This window comes from Chiloscyllium punctatum, chromosome 21 (assembly GCF_047496795.1).
Source record: "Chiloscyllium punctatum isolate Juve2018m chromosome 21, sChiPun1.3, whole genome shotgun sequence".
In the NCBI taxonomy this organism is placed as follows: Eukaryota; Metazoa; Chordata; class Chondrichthyes; order Orectolobiformes; family Hemiscylliidae; genus Chiloscyllium; species Chiloscyllium punctatum.
Window position 1 is genome coordinate 17,145,637 of NC_092759.1, and position 26,169 is coordinate 17,171,805.

The 26,169-nt window shown below is 44.5% G+C and overlaps 1 protein-coding gene across 1 annotated transcript in view; it reads left to right on the forward strand.

The window, feature by feature from the left end:
• LOC140492379 (P2Y purinoceptor 3-like) overlaps positions 1-12,188 on the forward strand; it is a 39,415-nt gene extending 27,227 nt beyond the window's left edge. The window contains exon 3 of the mRNA XM_072591298.1: positions 10,756-12,188. Within this exon, the coding sequence (XP_072447399.1) occupies positions 10,812-11,858 (1,047 nt within the window). The 5' untranslated portion in view covers positions 10,756-10,811 and the 3' untranslated portion in view covers positions 11,859-12,188. The remainder of the gene's footprint in view (positions 1-10,755) is intronic.
• The last annotated feature ends 13,981 nt before the right edge of the window (positions 12,189-26,169 follow it).

The following is a 26,169-nucleotide window of genomic DNA, read 5'->3' on the forward strand; positions in this document are numbered from 1 at the left end:
TTTAAACATTGTAATTGCACCAGCCACCACTTTCTCAGGAAGCTTATTCCACATGCGAACCACCCTCTGTGTAAACAAATTTTCACCTCATATCTTTTTAAAATCTCTAAACCAGTGGTTACAGATGGCTATTAGCCCCCTTTTAGTATATTCTTGGAAGGATAAACCACAAAGTCTTTGACTCATGTCCAGGGATCTGAGGTGTAACTGAAAGGAGAGTTTTTTTTCCCTGCTGAGAGGACACTATTAGATTGCCTCAAACTTCTGCTTTGTGAAGGATGTTTTGTTGGCTCCTACACTGCATGACATTCCAGGGGTTTTCAGAGTATCAGCAGTTAGTGAATTCCATGCGATAATGTTACCTAACGGCCAGGCTTGGTTTGCAGTCTTTGCTTAAAATAAGCACATGTTTTGACTAAAAATTCATTCGGCCCATGAGTCATTTAAGGTTCCAATCCATCATCATGACAATACTTGGAAATGAAAAATGCACAGGGTTTGAGCAGGAAAGAGCACAAAGCTTGCAGGACTAACTGGAAAGCTCATTCACTGGGCTGTCACAGATAATATGGGCTGAATGGCCTCCTCCTGTGTTGTTTGACCCTGTGATTCTGGCAAGTTAAATAAGCCCAGCAAAGTTGGCATAAGCATTCTCAGCAGAATCAGGAACAAGAAGGCTTTGCACTGGAGTTTGAGGTGTCAAAATGTTTGTAAAAGGGACTGGAAAGGGCTTTTTGAGAGAATGAGGGGAATGTACTGATGACAGCCTGGAACATGCACTATCTAACTTACAGATAATTCTACCTTGCTGGGGCCACCTGCTGTTTCCCTGACTCTCTAGTCCAGCCAACTGTGTGACTTGTATACATATTTAAGATCATAAGACATAGAGGTGGAAGTAAGGCCATTTGGCCCATCGAGTCCACTCCGCCATTCAATCATGGCCGATGAGCATTTCAGCACCACTTACCCGCACTCTCCCCATATCTCTTAATTCCTTGCGAGATTAAGAATTTATCAATCTCTGCCTTTAAGACATTTAATGTCCTGGCCTCCATTGTGTTCCGTGGCAATGAATTCAACAGGCCCACCACTCTGGCTGAAGAAATGTCTCCTCATTTCCATCTTAAGTTGACCCCCCCTCTCATTCTAAGCCTGTGCCCACAGGTCCTAGCCTCCTTGTTTAAGAAGGGAAATGGTAGGATTGGAGGCAGTTCAGAAACGGTTCATTTCACGATTCCTGGGATGAAGGGGCTTGTCTTATGAGGGAAGGTTGAATAGGTTGAGTCTAAATTCTCTCGCGTTTTAAAAAAATGAGGACTTACTGAAAACGTTGGTTTGCAGGTATAGCAGGTAATTAAGAAGGCAAATGGAATATTGTCCTTCATTGCTAGAGGGATGGAGTTTAAAAACAGGGAGGTTATGCTGCAGCTGTATATCGTGCTGATGAGGCCACACCTGGAGTAGTGTGTACAGTTTTGGTCTCCTTACTTGAGAAAGGATGTCCTGGTACTGGAGGGGGCGCAGAGGAGGTTCACTAGGTTGATTTCGGAGTTGAGAGAGTTGGCTTATGAGGAGAGATTAAGTAGTCTGGGACTGTATTCATCGGAAGTTAGAAGAATGAGGGGAATCTTAGAGGAACATATAAAATTATGAAGGGAATAGATAAGCTAGAAGCAGGGAGGCTGTTTTTGCTGGTGGGTGAAACTAGATCCTAAGGGGCATAGCTTCAAAATAAGGGGGAGCAGATTTTGGACTGAGTTGAGGAGGAACTTCTTCACCCAGAGGGTTGTAAATCTGTGGAATTCCCCTGCCCAGGGAAGCAGTTGAGGCTACCCTATTCAATGTTTTTTTAAGGCAAAGATAGATTTTTGAACAGGAAAGGAATTAAGGATTAGGGTGAGCGGGCAGGTCAGTGGAGCGGAGTCCATGAAAAATCAGCTATGATCTGATTGAATGGCGGAGGAGGCTTGAGGGACCAGACGGCCTACTCCTGCTCCTAGTTTTAATGTTCTTATGTTAAGGTCCTGAGAAGGGCTTGACAATGTAAATGCTGAGTAGACACTTCCTCCCATGGGTGGATCCAGTATTGGGGGGCCAGAAATTCAGCAAAAGTCATCTTCCGATGAAGATGAACAGGTATTTCCCCTCTCAGAGAGTTGTGAATCTTTAGCATTCAAAATCCCAAAGAGCAAGAGAGGCTGAGGCATTGAAAAGATCCAAGGATGAGGGAATCAAAGGGGACAGGCAGGAAAATCGAGTTGATCCATTGGATCAGCCATGATGTTTTTGAATCATGGAGCAGGCTCGAGGGGCCTGAATTGCCCGTTCCTGCTCCTGTTTCTTGTGTTGTTAAGAGCAACAGTATCCACATCTGCTAAAAGACAATTATAAATAGTTCATCAGACAGTATGCAAAAAGATTACTGAGAACTTTACAAGGGCTATTAAAGGTCATATTGAAATCCTATGGGAATGTGGCACCTGAATGGAATACAAAACTGGAGATTTATTTACATACATTTACATTTAAATTCACAACGTGCATGCAACACACAGCTACACCCTCTGTGGGGACGGGATAAACACTCTCCCCATTCAAGAGGCCATTCACTACTTACTAGTTACTGAGCTAGTCAGTCAGTGGTCAGACCTAACCCAGAGATTATGACTTTGATACCACCCTGGACAACTGGAGCAATCAGTTAAGAAATCTAGACAGAAAGAATGATTTGGTTTTATCAAGTTATTTAACTGATGCTGTTTAGGAATAGACACTTGCATGCTTACTTGGTGTATAACTGATGTCAACATAGAATCCTTACAGTATGGAAGCAGGCCATTCAGCCCATCAAACCCCTCTGAAAGCATCTCAACCAGACCCACCTCCCTAGCATCTCCCATTTCCCACGGCTAACCCACCTAGCCTGCACACCCCTGGACACTACGGAGCTCTCTAGCATGACCAGTCCAACCTCAGCTGCACATCATTGGACTGATGTGGAAGTGCCGGTGTTGGACTGGGGTGGACAAGGTCACACAACACCGACAGTTATAGTTCAACAGGTTTATGTGAAATCACAAGCTTTCTGAGCGCTGCCCCTTCATCAGGTAAACTGAAGAAAAGCATTCAGGCACAGAATTTATAGGCAGAGAGATGAAAAGATCACACAAATGATGTGAATGGGAATGTCGAATAAGTCTCTGCAGGTAATCAAAAGTGTCAGACAGTGTGAGCAGAAGTGTCCGCAGCTGAATAGCAACTGAAGATGATGACCTATAATTCAATTAATTGAGGCAGAGAGATAGTTACTAAAACTTGAAACTATTTTGATGCTGGAGACAAACCATATTGCTGGAATAAAATGATAGGTGTATGAGTTGCTTGCTGAGGGTCTAGCAAAAGTAACAACTAATCCAAAACTGTACAAACTATTGAAGGGAGAGAGGTCATATCAAGGTGATGGTGTCAAAACAGGACAGTAGGAAGATTTTTTTACAGATATGGAACAGTACTGTGGGGTTACACATAGCGCGACCTGAACCCAACATCATTTTTGGATTGTGGGAGGAAACCAGAGCACCTGGAGAAAATGCTTGCAGACACAGGGAGAATTGGGGCAGCACGGTGGCTCAGTGGTTAGCATTGCTGTCTCACAGCACCAGGGTCCCAGGTTTGATTCCAGCCAGTCAGTGTGGAGTTTGCACATTCTTCCTGTGTCTGCATGGGTTTCCTCCGGGTGCTCCGGTTTCCTCCCACAGTCCAAAGTCAGGTGAACTGGCCATGCTAAATTGCCCATAGTGCTAGGTGCATTAGTCAGAAGGAAATGGGTCTGGGGTGGGTTGCTCTTCAGAGGGTCGGTGGGGACTTGTTGAGTCGAAGGACCTGTTTCCACACTGTAGGGAATCTAATCTAATGTGTGAACTCCACACAGACAGTCACCAGACAGTGGAATTGAACCCAGGTCCCCTTTGCTGAGAGGGAGCAGTACTTAGCTCTGAGCCACCAACAGAGGGCACTATCAACTATAAGTGGCTCAGGAAAAAGGACTATCGATGGGGCATCTAAAGACAGGCAATAATTTGTCAACGATGCCTGTAACCAGAAAATCAGAGGGAAAATATTTGATTTCTCCAGCAATTTATTTGATTTGTAATGGGTTTTTAACAAAAATAACAACAGGAGTAGGTCATTTGGCCCTTGATAAGATCATCCTAGGTCTCGACTCAACCTTTTTGCACTGTCTGCATCTCCCTCACCATCCGAAACTCTCTTGATATTTGTCTCTGAAGTACAAAACGGCTGAACACTCACAACGCTCCGGAGTGGAGAGGAGCAGGATTTACGTCCCTTGGGTGAAGATATTTCTACTCATTTCACTTCTAAGTCCTGAGCTGCGATCCCTAGCTAGGAGAAGCAGCCTCTCAACATCTACCCTGTCAATCCTATTAAAAGTTCTGTACATTTGCCAGACAAAGCCACTCTTTTAAATGAATTTTTCTGCCCCGTTCCACTTCCCAGAAAGGATTTCCAGTAGAAGGATAGGGCCATCAAGCTGCCTTACTGTTCAATTAAATCATGGCTGATTATCTACCTCAACAACACTTTCCCGCATCGTCCCCATTTGTGTACTTACTGTTTAGAAATCCATTTATTTCTATCTTGAACATGCTCAAAGATTAATCCTTTATTGACCTATGAGATTGAGAATCCTGAAAATTAAGCACCCCCTGGGCAGAGAAATAAGGGGTCTGTCCCTTATTTTACGACTACGTCTCTGGGTTTTAGACACAGTCACACTGCCTGTAAATTTTAACAGGATCACCTCTAACACTCTGAAACTTGAGACAATACAGGCCAAGTTTCCTCAACCTCTCTTCAAGGCAATCTACCTACACAGCACTCCCACTGATGCAAGACGTCAGACTCTTACATATGGAGACCAAACTATACGTAAGCTATTCCCTGGTGAGTGACTCCTTGCGATAATGAAATCAATAAAAACTGAAAGAACTACTGATGCTGTAAATCAGAAACAAAAACGGAGATTGCTGGAAAAGCTCAGCATGTCTGACAGCAATTGTGGAGAGAAATCAGAGTTAATGTTTCGGGTCTTTTCAGGTTCTGAGGAAGGGTCACTTGACCTAAAATATTGTCTCTAATTTCTCTCCACAGGATGCTGCCAGTCATGCTGAGCTTTTTCAACAATTTCTTAAGTGGATTCAATGTTCTATTAAATCTTTGTTTAACAAGTTGCCTTCTTACCTCCTCTTTTACATGGTCTTGGGATCTCAAACCAAACTGACAGAATCTTGTGTGCCTGTGAAGGTATTAAGTGCGTGAATCTTCCAGCATTGTGGGAAGTAGGAAAGCTAACTGGTGAGCTGTATGCAGTTCCTTGTCAAAAGGCTATCTTACCCTTTAACAATCCCCCCTGCCCCCAAATCCTTTCATTAGCATGTCATTATTTGCACATCAATGGATCGGTGAACCCACCATGGAAAGTTAAGCAAACTTTGTTTTAACTAGCAACTTATCAAACTGTACTCTTGATAAAATGACAACATCTATTATATGTATGTGTACCTCAAATACCGCAATCTAACACAATGTCCAAGTGTTTATGCTGTAACTGAAGTACAACAGTGCATTACAATTCTTTTACTTACTGTGTGTGTTTAACATTGATTTTAGGAGGTGTGTTGATATTTCTAGTTAGAGTTTTTGAGGGCTGTTGATGTCTTGAAGCTTTGCTTGGTCAGGATTTATTGCAGATGTGCGTACCTTTGATTGTCTGGAGTATTAGATCAATCGGTACACTCTTATTCCCATTGGTGCCAGTTAATAAAAAGTTTGAGGTCTAAAGACACAATTGTTGTTAATAACTATCAACTGATCTCTGTGGTCCAGACACTGACAGTTACAAACGTAGAGCCCTACTCCCTCTGACAATGGATTCTTATTGGACAATTAAAAGAAATCAAATATTCAATTAACCTTTCTTTTACAGTCAGAGTTGTACAGCACGGACTCTTTGGTCCAACTCGTCCATGCTGACCAGATATCCTAAATTAATCCAGTCCCATTTGCCAGAATTTGGCCCATTTCCCTCTCCCTATTCATTTACCCATCCAGATGCCTTTTAAATGTTGTAATTGTACCAGCCTCCATCACTTCGTCTGGCAGCTCATTCCATACACATACCACCCTCTGGGTGAAAAGGTTGCCCCTTAGGTCCCTTTTAAATCTTTCTCCTCTCACCTTAAACTTATGTCCTCTAGTTTTGGACCACCCACCCTAGGAAAAAGACCTTGGCTATTCACCCTTCCCATGCCCCTCAGGATTTTATAAACTTCGATAAGGTTACCCCTCAGCCTCTGACGCACTAGAGAAAAAAAGCCCCAGCCTATTCAGCTTTTCCCTATAGCTCAAATCCTCCAAACCTGGCAACATTCTTGTCAATCATTTCAATTTTCCTTTCAATTTTCTCAGCATCTTCTCTATATCAGGGAGACCAGAATTGAACAGTGTTCCAAAAGTGGCCTAACCAATGTCCTGTACAGCTGCAACATGACCTCCCAACTCCTATACTCAATGAACTGACCAATAAAGGCAAGCATACCAAATGCCATCTTCACCACTCTGTTTACCTGCAACTCCACTTTCAAGGAGCTATGAACCTGCACTCCAAGGTCTCTTTGTTCAGCTACACGCCCCAGGACCCTACCATTAAGCGTGCAAGTCCTATCCTGATTGACCTCACCAAAATGCAGTACCTCACATTTTCTTAAGATTCCTCTCAGTACATTATATTCCAGTGTTGAGGAAGTTTGAACTTTGCAGCCGATCTTTTCATACTTTTATTTGAACTTATTTACAAGCCTTAGCCCAAATCTGTGTACCCATAGCAGCACAGGTAAATCCCCAGTTGAGTATGATTCAACAGGCTTCTTTATGGCCACCTTATTGATAAAACAGGGCTTTCAGTCCAAAAGAAACATCTCCCCAGCAATATAGCATTCCCTCAGTATTGTCAGCCTCGATGAAGGGCTCAGGTTTCTGGGGTTTGAAAGCTTTTATATTTTTGAAAGACACAACGAGGTGAACTATCCAGAAAAAAATCATTTCCGATCATGGTGCTTTTCTAAGTAGGACGTTGTGCTTTTAAAGCAGCACGTGTCACGCGATGATGGGCATGTCATCCAATTAATATCACACAATGTTCTCATCCTGTGATGCTGAAAGTAGTTGTAAACAGAATTTAACCACCTCCCTAATGTGCACTCACACATTTTAACCCTTCGAAGTTCAAATGTCCTCCCCCTGACCTGAGCTGTTTTTTCCATATTACATACGGCCTCAGGTTAAAAAAATAGACTTCTTTAAAAGGAGGTTTTTAGGAGCAAGGGGTCTGGTTTTGTTGGTTACTTAACACCCAATTTGGCCAGTTATTGGGTTACGTTTTAACAGTTTGCATAGATTAGTATAGCTTGGATTGCTGTCACAAACCTAAATTGTTACTCATCACAGAACATTGTGCAATTGCCGTGCATAAAATCTACGGAATCCTGTCTCAGTGAACAAACTAAAGGACAGAAAGGATACGAGAGAGGGATGATGGAGAGAGGGGGAGAGAGAGATAGAGAGACAGGAAAGATGCAAAGTTCTTAGTCTCAATATTCTATCCAAGAAAATCCTAGAGGTGAGAATCCTTGTCACACCAAGGATTCATTTGGGTGGATTTTCTAAGTTTTTAGATTTGTAACAGGGAATCACAGAGGCCTAAAGGACTGGAGGCCATTTGGCCCAATTTGTGTTTCATGCTCTTTGAAAGTACTTTCCAATCTTTCCTTTTCGAGTATTTTTCCGAATCCCTTTGTGGAAGTTCCTATTGAATGTGCTTTTCCCTTCAGGCAGATTACAACAATTCACAATGTTCATAAAAATTCCCATCATCCTCCACCACTTTAGCCAATAACCTGACAATATTTAACACATTTCTTCCCTGGAAAGGTGGTGATGAGCCATCTTCGTGGACTTTAGACAATTATAAACAGCTTACTCTTATTTATCAAGATGATTAATTAATTTTGAAAAACTCCACCAAATCTTCCTTTTAATAGTCTCTGCTTCAAGGACAACCTAACTTTATTTTCATTCACTGGATGTGGGTGCCATTGCACGTTGCCAACTGTCCCTTTGAGAAGGTGAGGTGAGCTGCTCTCTTGAACCGCTGCAGTCCCATGTGCTTTAGGGACACCCACAAAGTGCTGTTAGGGAGTGAGTTCCAGGATTTTGACCCAACATTGATATATTTCCAAGTCAGGAGTGGCTTGGAGGGGATCTGCAGGCACTGATGTTCCCATGTATCTGCTGCCCTTGTCCTTGGTAGGACATGGTAGTGGTCAGTGGGTTTGGAAGGTGCTGTCTAAGGAGCTTTGGTGAAATTTCTCCACTGCATCTTGTAGGTGGTACAGACTGTCTACAACGCTGCAACTGTGCGTTGGTGGTGGAGAGAGTGGATGGTTAAGATGGCGTTTGTGGTGTTAATCAAGCAGCTGCTTTGTCCTGATGCCGATTTTCTTGTGTTGTTGGAGCTGTCCCATCCAGGGTAAGTTGGGAGTATTCCCTCACACTCCAAACTTGTTCCTTGTTGATGGTGGACAGGCTTTAGGGAGTCGGAGGTGAGTTACTCACTGCAGGATTTCTAGTCTCTGACCTAGTCCAGTTCGGTTTCTGGTCAATGGTAAATTCCAGGATGTTAATAGTCGAGGTTAAAGTGCTAGTGATTTCATTGATTTTCAAAGGGTGGTGATTAGATTGTGTCCTGTTGGAATTTGTGTGGCATGAATGTTAGTTGCCACTTGTCAGTCCAAACCTGACTCTTGCTGCATTTCATAGACACTGCTTCAGAATCTGAGGAGTTGAGAATGAGGCTGAATCATAGAATCCCGAGAGTGTGGAAGCATTCGGCACATTGAGTCCACACCAATGCTCCGAAGAGCTTTCCATCCAGACTCATCCCGCTACCCTATTCCTCTGATCCTGTATTCCCCATGGCTAATCCACCAAGCCTGCACATCCCTGGACACTATGGGACAAGTTAGCATGACCAATCCACCCTGACCTGCACATCGTTAGACACTATGGGACAATTTAGCATGACCAATCCACCCTAACCTGCACATCCCTGGACACTATGGGACAATTTAGCATGGCCAATCCACCCTAATCTGCACATCCCTGGGCACTATGGGGCAATGTAGCACGGCCAATCCGTCCTGACCTGCACATTCCTGGACACTATTGGACAACGTAGCACGGCTAATCCACCCTGACTTGCACGTCTTTGGACTGTGGGAGGAAACCGGGTTGCCTGGAGGAAACCCACACAGACATGGGGAGAATGTGCAAACTCCACACAGTCACCGAGGTTGGAATCAGGTCCCTGCTGTGAGACAGCAATGCTAACCACTGAGCCACCACGCCAAATCTTGTCCAACAATCAGCAAACATGTCCCACTTTCAACATTATGATGGAGGAAAGGTCAATTTCTCCTTGAAACTGAAGCCTCCCATTCCTGGTTAAATCTCCTCTGCACCCTCTGTAAGGGCTGGATATCCATTGAACAGAATACTCCATCTGAATCCTGATTACTTCATAAAGGTTGAACTTAACACTCCTGTATTTTTGCAGTCACCGGGACAATGTAAGAAACACCATAGCCAATTCACACACAGACAGCTCTACCAAATAGACATGTGGCAACGAGCAGACTATCTGCATTCAGGATACTGTCTGAGCGATAAACGTGGGCCAGGACACTGTAAATAAAAGGCCAGTCCTTCTCCAGAATGGTGCTGTTGGACTTCACCAAGAAAGGGAAGACAGCTCCTCGTCAGCTAGACAGTGGCTCTGACAGTGCGGTTCTCCCTCAAAGTGTCAGATTATATGGTTCAGCCTCGGGGGTGGGACTGAACTTCTGACTCCAAGGCAAGCGAGCTACCCGCTGGGTCACAGCTGACACTACGATGTTTGGAAATCAGGATCCGTGTTGCAAAGGCAGGGATAAAAGAGAAGAGAGCTGGGAAATATCAGCTGGTCAGGAAGCACATGTAGAGTCCTGAGGGTGCAGTGAAGGGTTCAGGATAAAATCCCTTTGATATTTCCCTCCATTCAGCAAGACCAAACCAAAGTCACACGTATTCATCTTATAGTCTCCATCGTTGAGGCGGGGATTAGACAGACTTTTGATCTCTCAGAGTGGGGAACAGGTGGGAAAGGCGGGTTGAAAGGTCACCCCTGAGTCTCCAATGCTCTAGGGAAAACAGCCCCAGCATATTCAGCCTCTCCCTGTAGCTCAAACCCTCCAATCCCGGCAACATTCTTGTAAATCTTTTCTGAACCCTTTCAAATTTAACACCATCCTTCCGATGGATGCTTCTTAAAGTGGGGGAGAGGGCCAGAGAAGGGCAGAGAGGACGAGGGAGAGAATTCTAGAGCTTCGGGCTCAGAGAGCTGAGTGAATCAATCTGAAGCTGCATGAGAATTGGAGGATTTCAAAGAGGTTTGAGGGTATTGAGAGGTCAGATGGAGGTGGTACAGTAAACCAAATCAGGGATGCGCAATGGGTCAGACTGATAGACGTTTGAAGTGCAGTCATTTGTTACAATGTAAGAAAGCACGACAGCCAACATCGCACAGCAAGCTCCCACATATTTCTCACCTCTGGCCTTTCCCTTGTTCCCATCCAGGTCTGAGAATTCGCAGCCGGTGAGCGATGCTTACTACAGGCAGCAGAGTCTAGAAGATGAATGAAAATGCTACAAGCCCGATGGTTGACAACGGTTCGAGTGAGGACGTCCCAGCCTCAAACTCCTGCAGCAAGGACGAATCGTACAAGTACGTTTTCCTGCCAGTGTGCTACACCTACACCTGTATCCTCAGCTTGGCACTCAACTCCATCATCCTCTGCAGCATTCTCAAGCGGCGCAAAGAGTGGAACTGCTCCCTCATCTACATGTTTAATCTTGCTCTGACTGACTTCATGTATGGCCTGTCGCTGCCATTCCTCATTGCCAGCTACATCATGCATGATGTCTGGGTCTTCGGGGACTTCACCTGCCGTCTGGTTCGCTTCCTCTTCTACTTCAACCTCTACTGTAGCATCTTCTTTCTGACCTGCATCAGCTTCCACCGCTACCTTGGCATCTGCCATCCCATGAAGACTATCACCATGGAGACCAAGAAGACGGCCCGGGTGGTCTGCGTGCTGGTGTGGCTGGTGGTCCTAGCCCTCACCTGCCCTATCTTTCATTTTGCCAAGACTGCCACTTTCAACAATGCCACTAACTGCTGGGACGATGCCCTCGACACCGAATACCCGCACTATGTGCCCTATGGGATCATCCTGCACTCGGTTGGCTTCTTCCTGCCCTTCTCCATCATTGCCTGGTGTTACTCGCGTGTGATTAAGACAATCTTCAAGACCATTAGCAACCAGGAGTTCAAGTCGGCCGTGCCGGGCCTGGAGAAAAGGCGCAAGTCCATCAAGACCATTGTGACCATCACCCTCCTCTTCGCCCTCTGCTTCCTCCCCTTCCACGTGACCAAGACCATCTTCTTGGTCAACAAGGCTGTCCCTGACGTGGCCTGCGCCACCAAGAGGGTGGTGACCATCTGCTACAAGGTCACCAGACCCTTGGCCAGCTTCAATGCCTGGCTCAATGCACTGCTTTACTTCCTGACCAAGGACAAGTGGCCTCAGAACTGCCTGAAGCCCAAGAAGAACGCCGACGACTCCAAGTCCTCGTGGAACATTTTCAAACCCTTCAACCACTTGACGCCTCCTTCGTGAATGCCAGGGCAGGTGGTTGGCAGGGACCAGGGCTGGCACGGGGACCAAAGTGGGGAGATCCTAGGGATTTGCATTTAGCCTGGCCCTAGACACTGGAGCTCTCCTACGCTCTGCTGACTGTCACTTTGTGCCTATTGAACCACTGGGCTTGGCCACCAAATATTTGTTATGGTACATTATCAAAATTGACCTCACTGGAACTGTTGAGTCCTTCCGCAGATTTTATTTCTGGTGTTACATCTGCTTCTGTTCTCGGTGAGATGTTGGTGGATGGTCTTTGTGATGCCACTGGAGCTCAGTCCGACCAAGGATCCTTTGTGTGAGGGCAAGTTAGGGGCCTACTGACTGAATGGACATGTGCCCCCGCACCCCCCTACCCTCCCCCCCCCCCCCCCACCAGGTTCTAAACCCCACCTTGAGGGCTTCTCTGTGGGCCCTGCAGCTGCAGAAAGGAACCTGCAATTCCATAGTACCCTTCCCCAACCTCCGAACTGGCCCACCTTCACCGACAGCGACGTAATTTTTTTTCCCAGCCATGCATGTTGCAATGCCGAAAACATGACATGCGACCTGAGCGTGGGCAGCTCCCACAGACAGCAGAGTGGTGGATCATCTGCTTGCTTTGTGTTTGTGAGAGATGTTGGTTAAACAGTATAATTGGGTCAGGACAGTGTGTAGGGGGAGGGGAGAGGGAGTAGAGATCATGCCCTTGCTCATTGTGAGATCTTTTACTTCCACCGGACTGGGTGGATGTGGGTCTTCTCTGTATGATGGCACCTCTGATAATGCAGCCTTCCCTCAGTGCCTACAGGGATCGTCTGCCTGCTCCTGTACAGTACGCTCGATTTTCGGTGAACCAGGAATTTTCTGACTCAGAGAGTGAGACCCACAGAACCACGCTGACGCTGTTAACACAATTAATTTTTGCATGAACTGCTCGATCCTGGCAAGCTTATGTTGGATGTACAGAATTCATCTGCAAAGTGTTTTGTTCTCCAAAGTTCATTTCCCAGTTGCTGGTTATTGCGCTGGTGAGGTCAAACCAGCACCCCTAAACGTGCACCCTCAAACACCGACCGATTTCAACTTCACTCTAATTGCCGGATCACAAACTGGGGCGCAGTCTCCACAACATTCTTTGGTCCCACCAAATCTGGACACTTGCAAAGGCAGGTTTGATGTTGGGTTTTCTCAAGGACGCACTCTCAATTTTGAAATCTGAAATGTTCCCTCCTTCATCAACCTTTCACCGTCAGTTAGAAGTAATGTAGTCGATTGTCGTATAACCTTAAAATGTGCTATAAAGAGATGTTGGAACTGTTGACAATTGCTTCAAATCATTTCACAATTTTTGTTTTTAATCATGAATGTAATGAACGTATGAAATAGGAGCAGCAGTGGGCCATTCAGGTCTGCTTCACCATTGAATGAGATCATGGCTGATCTTCTCCCTCAACATCATTTCCCCACCATATCCTCATAACCCTTGACGTTTTTCACAAAATCTATTGATCTCTGTCTTGAACATACTCAATACTCTGCAGTGGGATTCCAAAGGTTCAGCGCCATCATGTAAAAAACATTTCTCTTCATCTCTAGTTGTAAGATTATAGAATGACCACCCCCCACCCCACCACCTCCCCCACCCCCACCCCCATTCTATTCTGGTTCTACAATCACAAACCAAGGGAAGCATCCTGTCTACGATATCCACTTCACGTGAAATGAACTTCTTGAGAAAGTGGTGAATGTGGGAACAGTTACAACATGTTAATACATTTGGATGAGTACATGAATAGGAAATGTTTGGAGGGATAATGGGGCAGAAGCAGGTTGGTGGGACTAGCTTAGTTTGGGATTACAGTCGGTTGGACTGAAAGGTCTATTTCTATGCTGTATGACTCCATGTGAAAAATGTTCTAAGTTTTAATAAGATCATCTCTCATCCTCTTAAACTCAAGAAAATGTAGACCCAATCTATTTAATCTTTACTCCTATGACTATCCCTCCATACAATGATAACCAGTTGCCTGTTTTGTGATTTCAACAGAGGGGTAAACACTAGCTACATGACACTACATTACACCCCTGCTTTTCTTGAAGTGGCACACATATGGAATCTTTCACACCTGCCTGAACCTGCAAATTGGTTTGACGTTACATCTGTAAAATTATATGACAGTGTGGCACTCCCTCTGTACTGCACTGGGAGTGCTGGCCTTGGTTTTGTGCTGGAGATTGTCGGAAAAACACATCTGGTTCACTAATGTCCTTTGGGGAAGGAAACTGCCATCTTTACCTGGGCTGGCCTACAGAAATGTGGTTGACTCTTAACAGCCCTCTGGGCAATTAGGTATGGACAAAAAAAATGCTGGCTTAGCCAGTGACACCCTCATCCTGTGAGTAAAATAAAGAAAAGCACTGAAGTGGGAATTGAAACCAGGACCATGTGGTTCAAAGGCTAAGAGTGCTACCCAACTGAGCCACATCTCACGTCCTTGGCACCCTGTCCAACAATGTGGGGGCATTGTAGCTGGACTCCAGTCCCGCTGTATGAACAATCAGGAGCAGCTGAGAGTTTGTGCATCGAGGCCTATTACCGACCCCTCACACTGTTGCTTCAACTGACTCCCATGTGGCCTTGGGATTGAACAAAAGGTTGCCAACTCTCTGGGGAAGAGACTGGAGTCCCTGGCCCCTGCAGCCTCACCCCCAGGGTTCTTCCGTGGCAACTTAAGAAGAAAGTCTCGTTTGAGTTAAAAATGCTGCATTTTAAGACAGAAAATTGGTTTAATAACGACTTGGCCCTGCGAGGCTGGGCTACTTGGGTTAGCCGATGGCAGAACTGGGTAGGTCAGAGGTGAAAGGTCACGTATTGACATCTCCAGGAATGTGGCCAATTAAAGTTGGCAAGCCTACAGATGAAAACTATAATTCAACCAGCATCACTGCTTCAAAGGGTTGCGATGACAGCTTTGAAGGAAACCATTCAATCTTCCTCTAAATGTATTTACCACCCAAATCAATGTCTGTGCTGAGAACTCAAGGATATGTCTCGATAATAAAATTGAGTATTGCTGCTAAAAGATGCATTTTTTTCCAAAGCTTCCCATCTTGCACTCATCAGGACATTTTGTAACAACACAAATTCAAGGGGAAAACTGACATTTATGTTGCATGAGGGGAGAGCGCTGACTGGTTGGCAAGGACTCACTGGTTGAAGTGTGACTGTGGGAATGCACCAATTAATGATGATTGACAGTTACCTGGCAGGCTTTGTTTCAATTTTAAACAGACAGGTTGACTCTGATAGGTCAGGGCATTGCGTTGAGAAATGAACCAGCAAATGGCCGGTCCCTACTTCGGTGAGTTGAAAATCAGACACAGGCCCAAAAGGAAATGATGGGAAATTGATAGAAAAGGAAGTTTTCGGACACGAGTAAAACACTCCAAACCTGTTCTTCGAAATAGTGGCTGTGGGATTTTGCTGTGTCCACTCAAGAAGACAAAACAGTACATCAACTCCACATGTCATCCTCACCTTCTGATGCTGTGCCACTCCCTCAGCACTGCATTGGGAACATCCAACTGGATATTGTACTCAAGTCCCTGCAATGGGACTCAAACCGCCATTCTCATTCGGACAAGCTGAGGGGATGGTAGGTCATGTGACAGGAGGCATTGTGCACTGTACCAGGCCTCTGCCACCACCATCTGATAAACAGCTGCTGAAGGAGAGCTTGGTAGGGTTTTTGAGGTCCAGTATAATGTCCCTACCTCTGGTCAGGAGGCATGGATTCAAGTCCCACCTGCACAAAAGGTGTTTAATAATATTTCTGAGCAAATTCATGAAGAATGTTTTTGGAAAATGACAGTAGCTTGGTACTAGTTTGGAGTACTGTAGAACAGAGAGACCAAGGGGCTCAGGTACATAGCTCATTGAAAGTTTCATCACAGGTAGACAGGGTGGTGAACAAGGCATTTGGCACACTTGCCTTCATTGCTCAGACCTCTGAGTATAGGAATTGGGACATTCTGTTGTTTTACAGGACGTTGGTGAGGCCATTTTTAGAGTTCTGGACCCTCTGCTTTAGAAAGGATATTAATAAGTTGGAGAGGGTTCAGAAAAGATTTAAAGGATGTTACTGGGACTGCATGGTTTGAGTTATAAGAAGAGGCTGGAAAAGCTGGGACTTTTTAAACTGGAGAATAGGAGGTTATAGAGGTTTATAAAATCATGAGGGCTCGAGATAAGGTCATTTCCCTTGGGTATGGGAGTTCAAAACTGGCGGGCATAATTTTAAGGTGAGAGGAGAAAGATTTAATAGTGAGCTGAGGGGCAACTTTTTAACACAAAGTGTAATATGTGGGTGGAATGAATTGCCAGAGGAAGTGGTAAATGCAGGTACAGTTACTACATTTAAAAGACATTTTGATAGGTACATGGATAGGAAGGGGTTTGAGGGACATGGCCAAGTGCAGGCAAGTGGGACTAGTTTGGCTTGGAAAACTTGGACCAAAGGTTCTGTTTCGTGCTGTATGACTCTTAAATCTTTTTACACTGCCATATGGATCTGATCAAGGGTAGTGGGTGACTGGATTATATACAGAGTTAAAATGTGAAACTTTGCTCTGAATATACAGTACAGAAAGAGGCCAATCAGCTGACATGTCCACACCTGTATTTATGCAACATGTGAGTAGACTCCCACCTCAGATCATTCCATTCCTTTCTCTCCCATGTCTTTATCCAGCTTCCCCTTCACTGTGTCTAGGCCATTCACATTGATCTCTCCCTGTGGGTAACAGATTCCTCAGTCTAATAATGTTCAGCCGGTTGTTTTGGTCTGACAGGTTGATGGAAGTGAAATTTCAACCAACCAACTACTTTTTTCAACTACTTGAAAAAAGGAACATTTGCACGGCTTAGGGGGTAGAGCCATCGGGGGGGGGGGTCAAATTGATTAGCTCTTCATAGAGACAGAACAACAGCCCAAATGGCCTCTGTGTTGTGTGGTTCTTGCTCTCAGCTCACACGGCTGGCAGAGTTTAACTGTAGTCCAAAGTAAACCATGTTATTGAGGTCTAATGAGCCTGAAGACATTCCATTACAAGTTAACATCAGTCAAAGATCCAGGATTTTCCTGACCGACGTTGTGTCTGACTGGCATTGGGTCCAAAAGTCAAAGAGCAACACATTGCTATGGAGACTCCAGGAAAGACAAAAATAAGCATCAATCACGATACTGTTTGTTATTCAGTTTTCAGACATTCTTTCCACAATAGGGGACGGAAGCTGCAAATGTAGAACTCCATGTATAGACTAAAGATTCTGTACTTAAATAATTCAATATCTAGGTGTTGGGTGTTCCTTCTTATTGCTCAGTATTTAAATAAGAGGAAGGAGGCCATTCAGCCCTTGGGCCAGATCTACCAGTCGGTCAGAACATAGGATCACAAAGATGTACAGCACAGAAACAACTTGTCTGTGCTGACCAGATATCCTAAATTAATCTAGTCCCATATCCCCCTTAAACCATCTTATTCATATACCCATCCAGATGCCTTTTAATGGTTTTAATTGCGTGAAAGAGTTGCCCCTTAGGTCCCTTTTAAACCTTTCCCTTCTCACCTTAAACCTATGCCCTCTAGTTTTGGACTCCCCAATAATGGTTAATCTGACTGTGCTTCGGGTTTGATCGAAATCGGCAAATGATTAGAAATGGAATTATGAGGTTTATTGTAAGGTGAATGGAATCTAGACATTAAGGGTGTTTTGTTATAGTTGCACTGAGCATTGGAGAGGCCATTTCTGGAATAAAACATACAGTTATTGTGCCAAACAGCATGGAAACAGACTCTTCGGTCCAACCAGTCCATGCTAACCACGTTCTCAAACTAAACTAGTCCCACCTGCCTGTGCTTGGCCCTTTTCTATTCATGCACTTCTCCAAATGTCTTTTAAACGTTGTAGTCGTACCTGCAATCACCACTTCCTCAGGAAGTTCATTCCACACGCAAACTATGCTTTGCCTTTCATGTCCTTCTGGGTTTCCTATTTAAAAAGGGAGGTAACTGAATCAGAAGCAGTTCAGGGGAAGGTTCACTTGACTAATAACTGGATCAGGGGGACTGGTTATTGTAAAAGAAAAGATTGAACAGGGCCAGTGTCTATTGTAGTTTAGAAAAATTACTGGCGGAGTGGTTGAGACGAATAACATAAATGCAATTGAAATGAAACTAGCAAAGAGGGAGAAGGGTAGAGAAGGTTTTCTTCGCAAGATATAACAATGAGGGAGAAGAGGAGATTGGTGGCAAGAAGGTAGGATAAGTATAATTTCACTTGCCTAAAAATTTAGAGACCTAGTTTAATGCTTCTTGGATACATGTTCAAATCCCACCGCAGCTTCGGGTGGAATTTAAATCCAATCTGGAATTGAAATCCTGTCTCAGTGACGGTGACCCGTGGCACCCATCTTCAACTGAGGTAAGAATCTTCCTGGCTCACTGGTGGTCCTGGTTCAGCCCACACATCTTAGTACATTCAGCAGTGTTGCTGACTCCTGAATGTCCTCTGAAATGATTAACCAACCACTCTTTACAAGGGCAAATTGCAATGGGCAAATGAGGCTGGGATTGCCAGTGAAACCTGCATCCAATGAATACATTTTAAAGAAGAAAACCATCAGCATAGTTCCAATGACCTGTTTTGATATTGTACGTTTCTACGCAGTTTGCAAGTAACTTTGTTTTGAAGGAACATTTTATTACTTTAAAGGTGCTATACAAATGCAAGTTGTTGTTCTAAACTGCCCCCAGGTACTTTGCAGGTGCATTGCCAAGTAAACATTGGCAAGCGAGTGATGTTACGATAGAATAGAATCCTTACAGTGTGGAAGCAGGCCATTCAGCCCATCGAGCCTACACTGACCCTCTGAAGAACATTCCACCTGTACCACCCTACTGAAGGACAGTCAGTAGGATAGCATTACCCAAGAGAACTAAAAGACAGTCAATAGCCCAAGAATCATAGAATCCCTGTAGTGGAAGCAGTTCATTCAACCCATTGAGTCTACACCAACCCTCCAAAAAGCATCCCATCCAGACCCACCCTTTCCCTGTAACCCCACATTTCTCATTGTTAACCCACCTAGCCTGCACATCATTGGACATGACAGGACAATTTAGCACAGGCAATCTACCTAATCAGCACATCTTTGGACTGTGGGAGGAAACCAGAGCAACCCCGCACAGACACAGGGAGAATGTGTAAACTCCACACAGACAGTCTCCGAGGCCAGAACTGAACCTGGGTCCTTGGTACTGTGAGGCAGGAGTGCTAACCACTGAGCCACACCTGTTAGGGACATGTGAGCAAAAGCATGGTTGAAGAGCCAGGTTAATTACATTACAGTGTGGAAACAGGCCCTTCAGCCCAACAAGTCCATACTGACCCTCCGAACAGCAACCCACCCAGACCCATTCCCCTAATTCACTCTTTCACCTAACACTACATGCAATTTAGCAGGGCCAATTCACTGGACGAAACTGGAGCACCCGGAGGAAACCCACGCAGACACTGGGAGAATGTGCAAACTCCACACAGACAGTTGCCTGAGGCGGGAATTGAACCCGGGTCTCTAGCGCTGTGAGGCAGCGGTGCTAACCACTGCCACCGTGCCACCCATAATAAAGAGTAATTTCAAGGTGCTGGAGAGGTTTTGAGAGAGAATGCCAGAGCTTAGGCCGCAGTTCTAGAGATCACAGTGATCAATGATTAATCATTGATGATCATTGATTAAAATCAGAGGTGCACGAGATGCCAGAACTGCAGGGTTGTTGTACTGGAGGAGTGTGCAGAGTTCATAGAGGAAGAGGAAGTCTTCTAAACAGTGAGCGGATTTACTAGGTGAACACCTTTATGGTACAAGCTATTAACTAATGTTGCCCTTGTTCTAAAGCATTGCTGATAGCTGGCTGTAGAATGATTCTAGTCCTTTTTAAGACAATTTCCAATAATGCTAGATACTGCCCTGACAGGCTACAACATTTATATCCAACATACTAGGAACTAAACAATTGCTGCACAGAAGCTGTTAGTCTTTTCTTTGTCCCACAGAAGTCTCTTCCCTCTCTGCTTCATAATGAGTAGCCTCTAGGCAGGGATATGGAGCTCGACCACAGATCACACTGAATGGTGGAACAGGTGCAATGGGTTCAATGGCCTCCTCCTGTTCTCACATAGTCCATTTGGCCCTTGATCCTGCGCCGCCATTCAATATGGTCACAATTAAATTTCTCTATCCACTTCCCTATCCCTTTGGTTGCCCTGGTATTCAAAAACCTTCCTCATCCACAGCTCTCAGGGATAGAGAATTCCAAAGATGCACAGCCCAAGTGAAGATATTTCTTCTCATCGAAGTCCAAAATGGTTGATGTGGTATCCTAAGACATTGCCCCCCTGGTTCTGAACTCTCTGGCAGCAGGGGATGAACAGCCTCTTTGCTCTCTCATCGTGCCCTTTAGGAATTTTATAACTTTCCAAGAGATCGCCTCTTATGCTTCAAACCCAGGATACAGGCCCATTCAACTCAATCCCTCCTCATAGGTCAAATGATTTACCTTACCCTACAGCACGGAAACAGACCCTTCGGTCCAACCAGTCCATGCTGACCCTAACCCCAAACTAAACTAATCCCAACTGCCTGTTCCTGGCCGATAGCCCTCAAAACCTTTCCTATTCATGTACTAATCTAAGTGTTTTTTAAATGTTGTAACTGTGTCTGCATCCATCACTTCCTCAGGAAGTTCATTCCACACGCAAACCACCCTGTGTAAAAATATTTCCCCCGATGTCTTTTTTAAAATCTCTATCCTCTCACCTTAAAAATATGCCCCCTAATCTTGAAATCCCCCATCCTAGGGAATATTAACCCTATGTATATCCCACATGATTTTACAAACGTCTATAAGGTCACCAATCAGCCTCCTACACTCCAGTGAAATAAAGTTCCAGCCTATTCAGCTTCTCCCCATTACTCAAACTTTCCACTCCCAGCAACATCCTGGTAAATCGTTTCTGAACACTCTCTAGTTTAATAATATCCTTCCCATAACAGGGCGACCAGAACTGGAGACAGTTCTCCAGACGAGGCCTCACCAATGTCCTGTACAACCTCAATATGACAAACCAACTCCTATACTCCTAATCTTTTCTCTCTTGTGAAATTATCCAAATCTCCCCCTCAGTGCTTGTTTGTTTGTTTGACCAAAGTTTAGATTGCTCCATGTCTGAGTACAATCCAATCTGCTGTGCTCTGATTTGCCTTTGTATCTTTGACCTTAGTTTGTCTTATTCTAGGTGAGCGTCATTGTAAAACCATTATAGAAAGCTTATGGTTAAGAGTTGCCTGCTGGATCAGCGGGGAAGTGTTACACACAGGATAATTCTCATTTCCTGATTACGGCAGAAGGAGATATTTGGCTGTTTGCTTTATCTGAAGTGAAATAAATAAAACAAGTGTCTAATTACTGTAATTATACTCTATCACATTTGCTACCGTTCGTTTCTGTTTACTCTTCAATAAAGCTATCTAGTGGTTTACAGCCCAAGCCAGTGACCGATAAGAGTGTTTATTCATTCACTTTTCAGTCTTAAGAAACTTCACGGTGGCACGTTACACATTCAGACACAAATATAGTAATAGGGTTTCCCTGTTCAGCCTCCAGTTTCTCTATATTTGCCAATATATCAGATAAGCACAAGTTGATAGTGAATGTTCTGTTCTGGGAGTCATAATCTCATCTGGTGCTAAAACTGTTGTGCAGACTTCGCTACCTTTTTTTAGAAAATAGAACCATAGAATCCCTACAGTGAGCAAAGAGACCATTCATCCCATTGGGCTCGCACTGACCCTCCAAAGAGCATCCCATCCAACCTTGGCCCCCTCTCCTATCCCCGTAACCCTGCATTTACCACAGCTAATCTTCCTAGGCTGCACATCCATGGACATTATGGACAATTTCACATGGTTGATCCACCTATCCTTTAGACATAATAATTCCAATGCGCTCCTGTCCAGCCTCCCACATTGTATGCTCCATAAACTTTTCCTTTACTCATTTATGGATGTGGGCATCACTATCTGGGCCAACATTTATTGGCCACCCCTAGTTTTGTCTGTAGGAGATAGTGGTGAGCTACCTACTTGAACTGCTGCAATGCATTTGATATAGTTAGACCCATACTACTTTTAGGAAAAGAGTGCCAGGCTTTTGCCCAGTGACACTGAAGGAACTGCGACATTTCTAAGTCAGGATGATGTGTGGTTTGGAGGGGAACTTGCAGGGGTTTGGTGTTCCTATGTATCTGCTGCCCATTACCTTCTAGATTGTAGAGGTCATGGGTTTGGAAATTTGGAACTTGAGGGCATCCAAAGCTCTGCTGCCCGTGTTGTTAATCCCAAGTACTGTTTGTCCATTTGTCTCATGCTCACTGAGCTAATGGCTCCTGGTTATGCCAAATCTGAATTTCAAAATTCTCATCCTTGCATTTTTTAAAATCCCTCCATAGCTTTGCCCCTTCCCAACTCTGTAATCATCTCTAGCCCCACAGCTCTCCAACATCTCTTTGATCTTCTAATTCTAGCCTGTTGACCAGCTCTGATTTCCATTGCTCTGTCACTGGAAGCTCTACCTTCAACTGTCTGGATCCTAAGTTTGGAATTCCCTCCCTAAACCACTTGGGGTCTCTGTTTTTCTTTAAGAAGCTGGGTAAAACCTCTTTGTCTTTGACAAATCTTTTGTTTATCTGTCCTAATGCCTCCTCAGGTGGTTTGATGTGAATGTGGAAGTGTGAGGTCATCCATTTTGCTAGGAATAACACAAAATGGACTATTATTTCAATGGTGAAAAATTGCGGAATGTTGCTGTGCAGAGGGACCTTGGTATCCATGTGAATGAATCACAGAAGGTTAGTTTGGAGGTGCAGCAGGTAATTAAGAAGGCAAATGGAATGGTGTCCTTCATTGCTACAGGGATGGTGTTTCAAAACAGGATGGTTATACTGCAGCTGTATAGGGTGCCAGTGAGGCCACGTCTGGAGTACTGTGTACTGTTTTGGTCTCCTTACTTGAAGAAAGTGAGGACTGCAGATGCTGGAGACCAGAGTTCAAAAGTGTGGTGCTGCAAAATCGCAGCAGGCCAGTCAGCATCCGAGGAGCAGGAGAATTAACGTTTCGGGCATAAGCCCTTCTTCAGGAATGAGGTTGGTGTGCCAAGCGGGCTGAGATAAAAGGTGGGGCTGTGGGGGGGGGGGGAATTTAGTACTGGAGGGAGTGCAGAAGAGGTTCACTCGATTAATTCCGGAGTTGAGAGGGTTGTCTCATGAGGAGGGATTGAACAGACTGGGACTATACTCATTGGAATTTAGAACAATGAGGGATGGATCTTATAGAAACACATAAAATTATGAAGGGAATTGATAAAATAGAAGTTTGGAAGTTGTTTACACTGGCGGGTGAAACTAGAACTGGGGGCATAGCCTCAAATAAAGGGGGAGCAGATTTAGGACTGAGTAGAGGAGGAATTTTTTCACCCGAAGGGTTGTGAATCGGTGGAATTCCCCTGCCCAGTGAAGCAGTTGAGGCTACCCCATTAAATGTTTTTAAGGCACAGACAGATTTTTGAACAGTAAAGGAATTAAGGGTTAGGATGAGCAGGTGGTTGAGTGGAGCTAAGTCCGTGAAAAGATCAGTCATGATTTTATTGAATGGTGGAGCAGGCTGGTGGGGCCAGACAGCCTACTCCTGCTCCTATTTCTGACGTTCTTATGATGTCATATTTCATTTCATAATCCTCCTTTCAAGCACTTTAGGACATTTTATTACATCAATGATGCTGTACAGATACAGGTTGTTGCTGAGCTGGAGGAGAATGCAATAATTGGGAGGGATTGAGGCCATGCAGTGATATTAAAAAATAAGAATTGTGTATCTACCTGTTATAATGTCAGAAGTGGTGCAGCAAATTTGCATACAGCCAGCCCTCGCAAACAGCAATGAGATAATTGACCTGATGGTCTGTTTTCAGTGATATTGGTTGAGGGATATCTCTAGTATCCCTTCAAACATTTGAGTAAAAGTGGTCAACAGCAGACCACACATATGCAAGGCTTGTTAAGATTAGATATTGAAGGTAGCAGTCTGTCGCTAGAGGAGGTAGAAAGCAATCTTGTGATGCAGTGGTAGTGTCCCTACCTCTGGGCCAGAAGCTCTGGGTTCAAGTCCCACCTCAACATAAGCTGTGTCACACGTTCACAGAGGCTGATGAACTAAAACAGAGCAAGTCAGGTGGAGGAAGTGGGTGTGTGCAGAATTCAGTATGTTGGCATGGTGAGATTAGAAGATTTTGGAATTCTGGGATGAAATGGATTAATTGGGTGGGTTTACTTTCTCTGGAAGTGCATTACAGGTGTTAACATTTGTAAGATCCTTTTTTCTTCAAATGGGCCTCTCTAACTCTCCAAGCTCATACAGTCCGTTGAACCTGTTCAGCCAAATAATTAAAACGGGACTGTTATGTTTCTCAAATCCATCCACCCAGTTGAGAACAAAAAAGGTTGGTGTTGAAATACATTTCTGCCCCATCCCGATGCAGCACTTTCTTTTTGAGAGGTGTTTCCAGATTCTCAGTATGGTTTGTCAGAAGAGATGCTTCCTGACTTTAACCCTGGATGACCTGGCTCTTATTTTAAAATAATGAACCCACTTCTCTGAATGTTCCTTCTACAACAAATGATCCCATATCCTGAATATCTCCACCACCACCACAGAGATGTACAGCATAGAAACAGACCCTTCGCTTCAACTTCTCCATGCCAACGAGATATCCTAAACTAATCTAGTCCCATTGCCAGCATTTGGCCCATATCCCTCCAAATCCTCCTGTTCATATACCCAACCAGATGCCTTCTAAATTTTTTTATCATTAGGTTAGATTTTCTACAATGTGGAAACAGGCCCTTCAGCCCAACAAATCCACACTGACCCTCCAAAGAGTAACCCACACAGACCCTTTTCCCTCTGACTAATGCACCTAACACTATGGGCAATTGAGCATGGCCAATTCACTTGACTTATACATCTTTGGACTGTGGGAGGAAACTGGAGGAAACGTAGACACAGGGAGAAAGTGCAAACTCTACAGGAATTGAACCCAGGCGCTGCGAGGTAACAGTGCTAACCACTGAGCCACCTGCCTCTACCACTTCCTCTGGCAGCTCATTCCACACATACACCACCTTCTGCATGAAAAAGTTACACCTTAGGTCCCTTTAAAATTTTTCCCCTCTCACCATAAACCTATACTCTATAGTTTTGGACTCCTCTACCCTAGGATAAAGACCTTGTTTGTTCACACTATTCATGACCCCTCATGATTTTATAAACCTCTATAAGGTCACACCTCAACCTCCAACAGTCCAGAGAAAATAGCCCCAGCCAATTCAGCTTCTCCTTAAAACTCAAAACATTTTCTCTCTACCTACTCTTCTGACTCAGTGAGAATGGTGCTCAACGACACACCCAAGATAAAAGAGCAGGAGGAACAAGAGGAAAGTTGCATGATTTATTTTGGGCAGTTGTTATCTGGCTATTCATGAAAACTTAATAAACATGCTGTGCACATGGGACTGAATCACAAGATTCTAGATTTGAATCTCAGCCTGCATCGTTGGAGACACGGTATCTCAGAGCATGTGACAACAATAAATCAAACACAATAAACTGAAACTACTATCTTTCAGATGAGATGTAAAACTGAAAGCCCAGTTCCAGGGGGTTTAAAAAATCTCATTGTTCCTTTTGGAAAACTAAGAAAACGTAGGGGAGCGGGAACCAGTCACCCTCTCAAAAGAATTTGGGAAGAAACAGAAATCGCAGGAGAAACTCAGCAGATCTGGCAGCATCTGTGGAGAGAGAGTAACAGAGTTAACATTTTGAGTCCAGTGACCTTTACAGTGTCACACAGCACTAAAGCATACCTTTCGGCTCAACTCAACCACGCTGACCAGCATTTGGCCCATAGCCCTTGAAACCCTCCCTATTCAATCCATCTCAATGCCTTTTAAATGTTGTAATTGTACCAGCCGCCACCACTTCCTCTGGCAGCTCATTCCATACACACACCACTCTCTGCATGAAAAAGATGCCCCTCAGGTCCCTTTTAAATCTTTCCCCTCTCACCTTAAACCTATGCCCATTAATTTTGGATTTCCCCACCCAAGGAAAAACACCCTGGCTACTCACCCCAC